The sequence below is a fragment of the Monodelphis domestica genome, chromosome 6 (assembly GCF_027887165.1).
Source record: "Monodelphis domestica isolate mMonDom1 chromosome 6, mMonDom1.pri, whole genome shotgun sequence".
In the NCBI taxonomy this organism is placed as follows: Eukaryota; Metazoa; Chordata; class Mammalia; order Didelphimorphia; family Didelphidae; genus Monodelphis; species Monodelphis domestica.
In genome coordinates, this window is record NC_077232.1 from 187,940,981 (window position 1) to 187,955,691 (window position 14,711).

Consider the following 14,711-nt stretch of genomic DNA (forward strand, 5'->3'; position numbering starts at 1 on the left):
CCATGGGTGATTTGAAGCTTTAATTCTTGAGACTGTGTTGTTTCATGACTCTTAAACAAACATTGTGGTCAGCCTGTGACCCAGGTCCATATGAATATAAGAATTATATGAATATAAGAAGAGGAAAAACTAAATTACCTCTGGCAAATGATCTTAGGCTCTACCCTAAAACAGAAGCCTATCTTTTTTAACATCCGTATTCTTCCAATAATACCTTCATGATCCCACCATTAACATTGTCCTTTCCTTACCTCATAGGAAAATGAAGGTGAGAATGAGGGTTTGGAGGGCTTTTTTCCCCTTCAGTAACTTCATTTTCTTTATAGAAATGTACATAAACAGCAGATGGTCAGATTTTTAAAGCATCTTAAGTACATAAAGAATATGTTGCAAAAGGCTCATTTTTATCACATTTCTTGTTTGACAGATTTCCCTGTTGACATGGCAATAAGCTACAAATTCTATAAAAAATTTGCTCTTTCCTCAAAATCAAATTTCCAAAAGCGTCCTAAAGGTTCATCCAGTCAACAGAGATTTAACTTACTCTGTGCCTGGCACTGGTGCTAAGCATTGGAAATATATACAAGCTGAAAAGAATCTCTGCCCTAAAGAGCTTACATCCTAATAGGGAATGATAGTACATAAAGGGAAGCTGAAGAGGGAAGGGAAAAGGAGAAGGTGCCTAGCATGGAAATAATGATGGAGGCATCCTGATTACATTCAGGTAAAAAATGAGGAAATGTCTGACTTGGACCCTCCTAGAATGGATATTCTGGGAAGAGCCATCTAACCCGAGGGAGGGGCTTCAGGTATGATTTGAAAGACTGAAGTGTGATCTTCTGAATAAAGCATTTTCTGGACCATGATAGAAGAGTCCAGATTGCAGTCTAGTGGAATTTCAAATTTTCCGTAGTATTGGCATGATAAATATTAAAGTCCATTCACTGGCCATAGAGAAGTGATGCTTGCTTCAATCTTAGCTCAATCAAATGGATGGCACGGAAGTGTTAATCAATTTAATCAGAGTGTCCATAAGCAGAGCAGTTAGAAGAGAATTTATTTTAAAGTGTTGCTTATTTAACATCTTATATCAACTGAGTAATTGTTACCTTTTTTCTGCCACTATCACTATTCTTCAGTTTGTGACTGTTCTTTTTTCTTTATCACCTTTATCATATTTCTTCCATTCTAATATTTCTTATGTCTGTCCTTTCTTTCTCCCCCTCTCTCTTCCATGGCCATAACCTTAGTTTATATCCTGGCCATTTCCTCTTTAGATAAAAGGGTTCTCAAATTTAATCTATGAATTGCATTAACTTAATATAGCATCTATACCATCTGTCCTGTCTTGTCCTCATGGAAAAGGATTAACATAATGGGCAGAGTAGAACTTTTTTTATTTTATAAAGATATTTTACCAATTACATGAAATAACAAATTTCCACATAAATTTTCTGGTTATATGATCCAAATTATCTCCCTCTCTTCTCTCTTCCTGGAATTGTTAAGCAAGTCAATCGGGGTTATACATGTATTATTATGCAAAACATTTACATATTGTTCATTTTTGTAAAAGAAATCATATGACTGAAAATCTAAAATAAAAACCCAAATAAACTAAAGTGAAAAATTGTGTCTTAATCTGCATTCTCACTACAACCATTCTTTTTTTGGAAGTGGATAGCATTCTTTGTCATAAGTTTCTCAAAATAGTCCTGGGTCATTGTATTGCTGTTAGTAGCAAAGTCTCACATTTGATTGTTCCACAATATTGCTGTTACTGTGTATAATGTTCTCCTGGTTCTACTTATTTCATTCTGCATCAGTTCATGAGGGTCTTTCCAGCAAAGTAGAGCTACTTTTGATGAGCTAAGTAGACAACATGTCTTTTTAAGTAGATAATTAAATCATTAATCCATATCAGAAAATAACTCTAGATCTTGTTATTCAAAATATAATCCTTCAGAAGTCTCACCTTTTGACTACTTAAAAAAAAAAAAAAAAACATTTACCTTTCATCTCAGAATGAATATGGTGCACTGTTTCCGAGGCAGAAGAGCAGTATGGGCCAGGCAGTGGAGGTTAAGTGAGTTGCTCAGGATCATACAGCTAGGAAGTGTCTGAGTTCAGATTTGAACCCAGGACTTCTCGTCTTTATACTTGATGTTCACTGAACCACCTTGCTGCTCAATGAATGGTCACTTTTTACATGACTCAGCTATTTCATAGTGCCTACTCTAATTACTGGCTGAGCTGTGCTATAATCCAACAGTGTCCAAAGGAAAATAAATGAAATGTCTACCTCTGTTCTCCAAATTAAGTCTCTTAGATGAGAAATTGGGTTTTCAGAAATTCATTGAGAACAAAGTGCTTTTAGAATAGAGGAAGGTCTGAAAGGAATTACCAGATATGTAACCATTCTACAAAAGAGATGTCCTTTCTCTTCTGCCCAGCTTAACTGCTTAAATTGTAAGGGAATCATCTTAAATTCTAGTAGTCAATTAATGTTCTATAACTGAGTGGCACATTCATAGCTTCTTAATATTTGAACAATCTTAATTTGTTCACTGAACTGAATTCACCCATGAACATGAATTCATATAAGAACCCATAAAATACCTGCTTATTATTATAGGTTTATATATTACTCCGTTATATTTATTTAATGAATTATTAGTTTATCCGACATATTAACTTTTTGTTTTGTGACCTGTTTACACCAGCAAAATGAATGTTTTCTAGTTTTAATAGCATTTTATAAAGTGGAGATGATGCCTCTCCATAAGAAGATTGAAATACTGAAATATGATAAATGATCAATACAGATACTTGTAGTGATACATATATAAAGAGTAGCTACAGTTTTATCATCTCCAGATTTCTGTTTAGTATTTCTGATATTAGTTGTTTATTTGAAAATCTAGAATTGTGGTCATTCATGATGGAATAGAATACATTTTTAATGGTATTTGCTACAAGTTCAAATTGTTTTTTCGGGAGTGTGGATGAAAAAAATTTTTAAGCAATCTTTCCACTGTGATAATGTGTTGTGAGAAACTGACAGGTTAGGGAATAAAGCCCATGACTGTGGAAGGTAACAAAGCCAACTGACCCATATAGGGATCAATCTCATGACCTTGATCTTGTCATTATGTTCTAAGGACTGGTTTTCAATTTAAGAAAAATTTAGGAGTTTTAACTGATCTTTAGTCTGGAAGGAAGGGATGATATTAGGAAGAAGCTGTGTTTTTCTGAACTTTTTCAAAAATATTAAGTTGTGTTTAAATAAATAATAGCTTGTAAAATTAAATCTTGTGTGTAAATATTCTAGTATATCTAATCTGTCTGATAAAGTTGTTTTATTTATGTGTTATAGTATTAATTCTCATTTCCTTATATTCTCTTCCTGCCAGGATTGAATATGATGCATACCGTACTGATTTAGAAGAATTGAACCTTGGACCACGTGATGCAAACACTCTGCCAAAAATTGAGCAGTCACAGCATCTATTCCAAGCACATAAGGAAAAATATGATAAAATACGCAATGATGTATCTATCAAATTGAAGTTTCTAGAAGAAAACAAGGTAAATTTATACTTAACTCTCTAAGGTACATTATAGATATTTTCTATGAACCTTGAATGTAGTTTGAAAGATTTTTTTTTTAAAGAGGCAATAGGAAAAAGGGACTCAAAAGGCAAAGTAGAAGAATCGAGGATTGTTTTTGGTCTTCTTATCTGTTTTCTCCCACGATAGTCACAATAAGGAATTCTGTTTCTGAGCCCTGGATGATAAAAAGTTAACAAAGTATACATACTTTTCCATTATAACATTTGCCACCCACACTGCCCCACCACACTTTTCACATTTAACAGTTAGAAGATGAAAGGCATAATGACCTATTTGTGGTCCCTGGGATTTGGTTCAACATAATAAGTTGCTTTGACATTTTAAAGTCAAAACTTTAAATTTAATTTTAAAGTAAAAAGAGCACATGAAATATTTTAAGTCCTCAGCCTAAAAGTATTAATAAGATTTAAGGGAAGACAGGTCAAAGAAGAAGGTTGTGGGCAATAGGGAATCCATGACAGTCTGACTATTCTGGTTTTTCATAAGTGATATTCTCAGAGGAGAATTTTCTTTAAATCATTTAACCAAAAGCATTTATTCCCAAAGAGCTTATGAAAAGCTTACCTCCAAAGAAAAAACTTGAAGGAATCTGAATGCTGATTGAAACAAGCCGTCCATTCTTTATTTTTATGTGTTTTCTTTAATATGTCTTCTTCCATGGCATGATGAATATGGAAATTTGTTTTGTATAATAGTATGTGTATAACCAATAGCAAATTGCTTACCATCTTTTGAGAAAGTGGAACTAAAACTGCTAGAAATCCAGCACCAAAAAAAGTTTTTGTAAGACATTTATTAAGCATAATCCGGGTGCCAAGGCTCTGTATTAGCATTGAGAATACAAAGATAAAAATAAATATATAAATAAATGAAGTGAATATATTAATTAATAAAAGATAGAAAAATAAAACAAACCCTGCTCCTCAAGTCAGGGAGATAACAGTGTATCAAGGGAAACAGTAATGTAAGTATACAAACTAAGTACAAGGTAATTTGGAGGGAGTGAGATGAAGCTTTGAAGAAAATTTAGGATTCCCAAAAGTAGAGATGAGGAGGGAAACAGAATGGAATTTTATGTGTGAGGAACATCTGAAACACTTGGGGTTCTCTTTCTACCCTTTCATTTGTTTGGTACAATTTATATTATATATAACTATAATATATATATTATATTTATATCAGATATTAATTCAGTTAGAGGATATGTACTAGTATTTAATGTCATTATTTTATAGGCCCATTGACTTGTTTCAATAAAATTTTTGAAAAGGTAAAACTTAATCTCATTTGGTAGATAAAAACTGTCCCTTTAAGCTATCTCTGAGTCCTGTGTCACTAAATATGATGAGTACAGAAGTTAGGCAAGTTGAGCTTGCCTAGTTGTCACTTTTATCACTCCAACCAACTTTCAGGAGTTGGTTGCTTTGCTGGCCACTTTTCATAAGTTAGTCACATTTCTTTATAAGAAATCTTCAAATTGGTAGAAATGAATAGCCCTTCATGATGATATCCATAAAGGCATGTGCTTTCTATAGAGTCTGCAAGAGCCTTAGTTTGAACAATATAAAAGCATATCTGAGCCTCCTAAGAAATGTGCACATAGTGTAACTTCCTATTTCTGGTCACATTACTCACATGATTCCTGCTTTGGGGTTTGGAGCTTCTGTAGTCCTGATGCCAAGGTAAAGATACTCTTTTGCCCAAATACCATAAAACCAACATTTGTGGCTTGGACAGGACTAGGGAAATGACCTCTGTTAACCCAAGCCTTGTGAATTGAAATAGCGCTGCTCTGTCTGGAGAATTACTGCACTTACGTTTTTTTTTAAACCCTTACCTTCTGTCTTGGATTCAATACTGTATATTAGCTCCAAGGCAGAAGAGTGGTAAGGGCTAGGCAATGGGGGTCAAGTGACTTGCCCAGGGTCACACAGCTGGGAAGTGTCTGAGGTCAGATTTGAACCTAGGACCTTCTGTCTCTCAATCCACTGAGCTACCCAGCTGCCCCTGCGCTTATGACTTTTAAGAGTGAAGAAGTGGGATGTTATCTGTGAGTATATTTCATTAACCTTTAGTATTCTATCAAATTTAAAAGTGCTATAATTCTCCTCATTTCAGTGGCCTTATTTAATGTGTCCCTTTTAGTTAGCTTAGCATTTACTTATTCATTTAGAGTATTTTCTCTTGCAAGACCCTATCTTTGCAATGTGAGGGATCCAAAGAAATAGGAGACGTGGTCTCTCAAGCTTCCAATCCAATGTAATAGTAAGAAAACACTAATGAGCAATGCAATGCATCCAATAAATTTGAAGGTTACAGGAGTAGAGGAAAGAGATGTGTCTCTGAACGAGGCTGATTAAAAGAGTCATGGAGCACTAAGAACTTGACCAGAACCTTAAAGGATGGGTAAAATTTGAATTGGAAGGTGGGACAGTATTCAGAGTAACAAGATATACAGAGCCAAAGCTGTGGACAGGAATAGCAAAGCCTTTACAAAAAATGACCAGCAAACTAGCTTGATCAGGCTAAGGAGCTTATGTCGTGAGGTAGTAGGAAATAGGGACCTAAAGGTCATTTGAAGAGAGCAACAAATGCCAGCCTAAAGAGCTTTGAACTTAAGAGTGACAAACCTTTGACAATATGTGAGCTGGGGGTGATGTGAAACGAATGGTGTTTGGGAAGATTAATTTAGTGATGATGTACAGAGGGACTTGTGAGGAGTGACTGAGCCCCAGGAAGCTGTGAAACCAAGTGTGAAGTGATAAATTTGGATTATGGAATGGAAAGAAGGAAAGACATGAGAGAGGCTGCAAAGAAGAAAACTGATAGCCCTCAGTGACTGATTGGATTGAGAAGTGGTAGCAGACAATGCAGAGATGGCTATCCAAAACAAGCCTGAGTGACAGTGAATGATGGTAGCATAGCAGGATGGGCTGCTAGACTTGGAGTTCAGAAAGCTGAGTTCAGGTCCTTCCTTCAGTATTTATACTAGCTACACAAGCATGGGCAGAATCATAAAGTTTTGACAGTTTCCCCATCTGCAAAATAGAGATAATAGTACTTAAACTACATGACTATTACAAGGAAAGCCGTTTACAAACATTTAAGCAAAACATAAATGATAGAAGTTATAAATCATTGCTGGCAGAAATCAAGAATACAGGGCTGATTTTATGGAGAAGGAGAGAATGGATTTGGTTTTGGCTATTTAAAACCTGGTATGAAAGAAAACAGGACCCATCTGCAAGCAGAAATTGAAGATGGAGCTTGAGGCCAATAGAAAAGTACTCTTTCTTTTTGAATTTCCAAAGATGTTTTCAGATTAATTGTTCTTCAAGAAAAATTATTTTAAAATGTTCATAGCAGGAGGTTCCAAAGAATATTTTTTAAAATTACAAACAGGTATGGTTATTTTGTGTTGTTTTAAGCAGCAGCTGTAATTAGAATGAGGATTCGAGGTCATTGTTTAGTTTATTTGGTTTTTTATAGTCAGATTGAGCAACTTTTACGGTTTTATCTTCTCTAACTTCTAGCAAACATAGAGCCTTTTGCCAAAGTAAGAATTGACTATAATCTGTATTTTGTCTCTCGGCAATTTAAACTCTAGCAATTGTGAGGGTTTTTTGTTGTTTCTTTAAATTATAGCTGTAGTTAACAATGTAGAGGTCAAAAAAAGGAGCAAGATCTGGTACAAGACAAGGATAATGATTCTTTACTTTTCTAGAGTAAGGTTTCTCAGCCTAAGGTCTAGGTAATTGGTTTTTATTGTTTTGATAACTCTCAGTGTGATTGGTTTCCTTCACAATCCTCTGAATTCCATCTATTTAAGAACATTATTTGGAGAAGAGATAAGCAGACTACCAAAGGGACAAATGTCACAGGAAACTTTTAAGAGTTTATGATCCAGGGGGCAGCTGGGTATTTCAGTGAATTGAGAGCCAGGCCTAGAAATGGGAGGTCCTGGGTTCAAATTTGGCCTCAGACACTTCCTAGCTGTGTGACCCTGAGCAAGTCACTTGACCCCCCATTGTTTAGCCCTTACCACTCTTTTGCCTTGGAGCCAATACACAGTATTGACTCCAAGATGGAAAGTAAGGGTTTAAAAAAAAATTTTTTTTAAGAGTTTATGATCTAGAGCTTTCCCAAATAACTTAAATCTTATGCTGTTTTATTTAGTCTTGGTGGATTTTTCTAAATTGTAGTACTTTTTTATGTGTTGCTAAACCAGGCTTATTGAACAGAGAGAATTATAAAAGATATATGATGCTATAAATTTGGGTGTTATCTCCGCCAGAAAGATCAACAGCTAGTCACCAACTTTCTGCTCTCTCCAACCTTCCACCAGTTTAGGCTTAACATGAAAAGATGTTTTACATTATTGCATGTGGAAAATCTACATGAGATTATGGACTGTCTCAGTGAGGGTGGAGTGGGGCAGGGAAAGGAGGGCAGGAAAGAATTCTGGACTCAAAAAAAAACCCAAATGTTAAAAATTGTTATTACATATAATTGAGGAAAAATAAAATGTTATCAGCTTCCCGCCTGTCCACACTTAGGTGGGTCATTGGACAACAGGCATGGGCTATATCTCACTCAATCTATACTCCAGACCTTTCCAGCTTGTCTGGACCTGCCAGAGCTTGTATTCTTCTAGTTTAGCCTTTGAGAACCCAAGGTTGCCATTATACTATGATGAGACATTGGAGTAGGATTTTAACAGTGAATATCAAACATAATTCTTTAATTCAGAGCTATTTTAGAATTTCTCATTACTTGAAATACTTAGAGCTTTGTGAAACAGTTTATGTACATTGTGACTTATAAACAATAATGGTATTTATGCTTGGAATTTTCTTACCTTTTGGATTTCTGGTTGAGCATAAGCAACCTTGACTCAAGAGTATGCAAATAGGAGACAATTTTTTTTCCATTTTTCATTTTATTTTTTTTTTCTTACTTAGAATATTTTTCCTTGGTTACATGATTCATGAAGCACCCTTTTCCCTCTCCATTCGCAGAGTTAACAAGCAATTCCAATTTTGAACAATATCATTGTTTAAAACCCATTTCCATGTTATTCATATTTGCGGTGGAGTGATCTTTTAACATCAAAACCCTAATCATATCCCTATCGAACTAAGTGATCGATCATATGTTTTTCTTCTGTGTTTCTACTCCCACAGTTCTTTCTCTGGATGTGGATAGTGTTCTTTCTCATAAGTTCCTCTGGATTGTCCTGGATCATTGCAGAAAAGTTCATTACATTCGATTGTACCACAGTATATCAGTCTCTGTATACAATGTTCTCCTGGTTCTGCTCCTTTCACTGCTTCAGTTCCTGGAGGTTGTTCCAGTTCCCATGGAATTCCTCCACTTTATTATTCCTTTGAGGACTATAGTACTCTATCACCATCAGATACCACAATTTATTCAGCCATTCCCCAATCAATGGACACCCCCTCATTTTCCAGTTTTTTGCCACCACAAAGAGTGAGGCTATGAATATTTTTGTACAAGTCTTTTTCCTTATTATCTCTTTGGGGTACAAACCCAGCAGTGCTGTGGCTGGGTCAGAGGGTATTCATTCTTTTAAAGCCCTTTGGACATGATTCCAAATTGCCCTTTAGAATAGTTGAATCAATTCACAACTCCACCAGCAATGCATTAGTGTCCCAATTTTGCCACATCCCCTCCAACATCTATTATTTTCTTTTACTGTTATATTGGCCAATTTGCTAGGTGTGAGGTGGTACCTCAGAGTTGTTTCGACTTGCATTTCTCTAATTATGAGAGATTTAGAGCACTTTTTCATGTGCATATTGATAGTTTTGATTTCTTTATCTGAAAATTGCCTATTCCTGTCCCTTTCCCATTTATCAATTGGGGAATGGTGAGATTTTTTTTGTACAATTGACTTAGTTCCTTATATATTTGGGAGTTTAAACCTTTATCAGAGAGTTTTATTATAAAAATATTCTAGGAGGTACTTCTAAATATTAAAAATTTCATCTACTTTTAAAAATAATAAGAGTACATAAAACTCATCAGTAAGCTGTCTTTGCATATTTCAGTTTTGTGTAATAGCTATCTAAAGAAGCAAGAGAGGACAAAAGAGAGATGGAGATAGAGGGTTTGAGAGGGAAAGAATGTAAGTGGCCCATCCATAAGGACAGGTAGACAGATATATTACATAAAGATGAAAACTGTATGTGAAAAGGAGAAGGAAATGAAAGACTATTTAGTTTTATGCATATGTATTACTAATGAAGGGAATACAGACATGGCTGGAGTGGTAATTTGTTTTGTTTGCCTGTGCATATTTGTTTCGAGGATTTTATTTATTTTCCATGACTGGGGGGTACTTAGGGAGTAGTTTCCTAACACTACTACCACCAGCAGGAAAAAATGAGAGAGAGGGCAGAAAGAACTCCAAAAAAATTACTCATAAGTGGGACAACTTTATAAGTTACCATCAGGAGCAGCTAGGTGGCTCAGTGGTTGGAGAATCAGGCTTAGAGATGGGAGGTCCTGGATTCAGAAGTGACCCCAAATACTTCCTAACTGTTGTAATGATGGGGAGTAAGGCAAAAGAACCATAGGGGGAAATGGGATGTTGAGAGCTCTACAGTGAGTGAGGCAGGAAAAGGCAGTTGGAAACTGGACAAAGACTTCTGGGAAATTCTCTGCTGAGACACAGACGGGAGTAGAAGGAGGAGCTGTTTCTCGGGACCATTCAAGACACCTTTGGGGATTTCTGACACTGACAGAAATCTTAACATCATGGGTTCCTGTTTAAAACATGACTGGTTCCTGTCAAGAAACCTAATTTCTGGGCAGCTGGGTAGCTCAGTGGATTGAGAGACGGGAGGTCCTAGGTTCAAATCTGGTCTCAGATACTTCCCAGCTATGTGACCCTGGACAAGTCACTTGACCCCCATTGCTTAGCCCTTACCACTCTTCTGCCTTGGAACCAATACACAGTATTGATTCTAAGACAGAAGGTAAGGTTTTATTAAAGGAAGGAAGGAAGGAATGAACGAACGAACCTAGGAACCTAATTTCTTCAAAGACTTTTATTCCATGAACTTTGAGATACTGGACTCAAATCAGTGTGCAGTGCTCTCCCCTTTTCTGCCTCTCTCTTGCCTACAAGAAAACATTTTACTTCAGTAATTAGATTATTTAGAAAAAGATTTAGGGTGACCTACAACTCCTCTAACCTCTACCCTTTACCCCAATCACAAATTAAATCAAATAACCAGTCAGATAGCAAATTCAAGCTCGTTTATTACATCTATAGAATAAACCCATTGGCAGACTCCGTCTTGTTGCCAGTTTTCAAGAAGACATGAAGGGGAGGCTTGTGAGGGCCCCAAAACAGTGCATTTCCGGATTGAGGTCCCACATACCTCTCCTGATAGAGAAGACTTCCCCGCCGCCCTTGAGGGCCAGCACAGCCATCAAGGGGCAAGCCTTCACTGAAGGGAGATCTCCATTTTGTCTCCCTCAGGTAATTCAGGGAGTCTGGGAGGGAGTAGTGAGGGAAGCCATTTTCATCAACTTCACTGCCTTCAACCCTTATTTCTCCATCTAAGGAGTAAGAGTCCCCCAAAATTACACTGTGTGACCCTGAGCAAGTCACTTAACCCAAATTGCCAAGCCCTTAACACTCTTCTGCCTTGGAACCAAAACTTAGTATCAATTCTAAAGTAAAGTTTAAAAAAAGAAGTTACATATCCAGTTTATTATATTATTAAAAGGAAAACAAAGTTTGCATAATAGAGATTCACAGTCTCACATTCAACTTTCTTCTAGCGCATATATATATATATATATATATCCATTTTATTTGGCATTTGTTAAATTCAGAATAAAAGTAAAATGACAATTTTTTAAAAGAATACAAAAAATACAAATACAATGGCCATCCTGGCCAAAACTGTAATAGGAAAATACTAATTCATTTATTAATACTATCCTTTAAAAACATTAAATAAACCATCTAAATTTTGTTTTGTTCTTAAACATTAATAGCATTTGTTATTTTTAAAATAGAATTAAAAGGGGGCAGCTAGGTAACTCAGTGGATTGAGAGCCAGGCCTAGAGATGGGTGGTCCTAGGGTCAAATCTGGCTTCAAGACACTTCCTAGCTGTGTGACCCTGGGCAAATCATTTACCCCCTATTGCCTAACTCTTACCACTCTTCTGCTTGGAACCAATACATGGTATTGATTCTAAGATGGAAGGTACGGGTTTAAAAAAAAAAAAAGAATTAAAAACCCTTACTTAAAGTTAAACAAAGACATTTGCAAATTCTTGAGAACTGAATTTTGTATGCCATCTAGCTCCTAATAGTATTTTACATAAAGCAAGCATTTAGCCTGTGTTTTTAAGTTGGAATCTCCTTTCCCTTATTTTCAATGAAGAAAATTGTCTTCTTGCTCTGAGCAATGAAGAATATTTAATCTCACTTTATAGAGAAAAAATCTGTTTCCATGGACTAACATTTTCATTTCATGACCTCTTGGGATATTCCTCCTAAAAACTTAAAAGTCTTTTTGCATTTTGACAACTCGGAGTACAGAGAGTATCCATCTTTTGGTACTTGATGGATAGGCATCAAGTTTAAAAAAAGTGAGGGCAAAAGCTTCCTCACTGTGACTTAAAATCAAGATCTAGGAATGTTAAAGTGCCATAAGTAGCTTGGGGGAAGAAGTGGCCCTTGAACCATATATTCCCTGGGCTAGATATGGGTACAGGGCAGTTAGGTGGCACAGTAGATAGAACACTGGGATTGAAATCATATAGACTTTTCTTTGTGAACTTAAATCACCCCAGTGACTTACTAGCTATGGGACCCTGGGTAGGTCACTTAAACCTAATTGCCTCTTCCTCATCTATAAAATGAGCTAGAAAAGGAAATGGCAAACCACTCCAGTTTCTTTGTCAAGAAAACCCCATATTGAGTCACAAAGAATCAGACAGAACAAACGACTGAATCACAACAAAAAGATGGGTACATTTCCCATCACCCTCATATTTTTCTGTGCTTTCTCTACTCTACTTAGAATAGCACTGGCTTCCTTTGGCTGTTTTGTATTGCAAACTCATGTTTCATTTTCAGCCTCTTACTCCCAGTTTTCTCTCCGAGAGAGAAACTTCTTGGCTTTCTAAGTTTCTCAGAGAGTTTTAGAACTAGCCTGTATCATGCTTCATCAGTAGAGTAACTGGATCTGGGATATAAAGCATTAGCTTTCTCTGCCCAAATCTGTCTCCTGACTAATTGAATATATTTCAATTTATAAGTTAATATCTTATTTCATGTCATTAATCTTTTTTAAAAAACAGAAACACTGTAGGCTTTAAGATAATTCAGAAATTTTGGTATTTTTAAATGGTTCCCTTGAGCTTCAGAGTAAGGCTTGTGAGCTCTCCTTTGGCCAGCTGCTTAAGAAGGTCACAGCATAGTGAAAGGAAGAATCCTCTACTGAAAATGCACACAAATAATCACTGTGGAAGGAATTGTTTTCTTAATCTCCCTTGGAAACTAATGTGTAATAGCAGATCCTTTCCAGAAATACAGTTGGCATTTGTTCCAACTATAGTCTATATAACAAAAATATATGTGACTTCTTAAAGAGATACAACACAGTCTTGCCATTTTCAAAATATAGGACTAAAAAAGATATTCTGTGCCATCCAGCTTTAAGATTCATCATAATGCCTATTAAATCAGTGCAGTTTTTCATGATCCACAACTGGTTCCTGCTTCTATAGCTTTGAGAGAATTCTGCAGCTTAACCATTTTATTGATGTTCCTCTTTTCATTCTTTAATTTCATATTATTTTCCCTGTGGCAAGAAAAAATATTTTTCCATTCTTAATAGTCTGTCTAGAAATTCTCTTATGTATTATACCTCTCATGCATGGGCATATCAAGCAAATGCTTAAGGACAATTTCTCAGGGAGTGGAGGAGACTTGTATGTACAACACACTTTTAAGTTTAATCTGCTTTTAACATTTTCTCAATCACTTTCTTGAGACTAGATTTGTAGCATTTGTTGATTTCAGAGATGTAAATGCTTACACTGAGAATCTAAGTCAGCTCTAGCTGATACATTCTGGCCCCAGCACATCCCTAGCTATGCCGTCTTTCTCATGAGAAATATTTTTCCTTCTTTTATTTTGGTTACCCATTGCTAAATGCCTGCAGTTTTCAATGATCTTTCCAAGTCTTCACTGCCAAAAACAAGATACTATATTCCAGGAGTGGTTTTGTTAGTGTCCGATTAAGGAGAATTAACATATGTTTCCATGCTTTCCCTATTCTGCCTAGAATAGCACTGGCTTCCTCTTGCTGTTTTGTATTGCAAACTCATGTCTGGTTTTCATCCTTGTTCTCACTCTCAGTTTTCTCTCTTGCTTTGTTAGCTTTCTAAGTTTCTCAGTCATTTTTTTTTTCAACCATGAGACCTAGTATATATTCAGTAATTGTTTTGTTTTGTTTTCAATTGTATCCAACTCTTCGTGACCTTTCATAGGGGTTTTCTTAGAAAAAATACTGGAATGCTTTGCTATTTACTTTTCTAGCTCATTTTACAGATGAGAAAACTGAGGCAAATAGGGTTAAAGTGACTTGCTCAGGGTCACACAGCTAATAAGTGTCTGAGGCTAAATTTGAACTCAGGAAGATGATTCTCTCTGACTCTGGGACCAGTGTTTCCTAGGTTCCCCAGAATGGACCTTTGAGATTATCTAGCCTAACTTTCCCCCCCATTTTAGAAATACTGAAATTAAGACCAAAGAAGTTGTGATTTGTCCAAGATGAGACAACTAACTAGTAGCAGGGTCCATGCTGTTCTTAGTGTTCCTTCCACCCCATTGTGCTGCCACCTATCTTTTTTGCATTTTTATTATTTGTTGTTGTTATGCATAGGATTCTTTTCCACATGAGAGTGTACATGTTTCCAAGTTTCAGAACTGACCTATGTCAAAGGAACAGATATTGGATGTACATAATGTGATTCTTTGGATTAATTTAAAAATCTAAAAGAGGACTGCAGATTTATTATGTAG

General features: G+C 36.0%; 1 protein-coding gene across 7 annotated transcripts in view; it reads left to right on the top strand.

Annotated features, from left to right (window-relative positions):
- ARFIP1 (ADP ribosylation factor interacting protein 1) overlaps window positions 1-14,711 on the top strand; it is a 174,040-nt gene that overhangs the window by 111,524 nt on the left and 47,805 nt on the right. For all 7 annotated transcript variants that reach the window (XM_056802774.1, XM_016423169.2, XM_007496231.3 and 4 more), the window contains one exon: window positions 3,414-3,588. In XM_056802774.1, coding sequence (XP_056658752.1) covers window positions 3,414-3,588 — 175 coding nt within the window. The remainder of the gene's footprint in view (window positions 1-3,413; window positions 3,589-14,711) is intronic.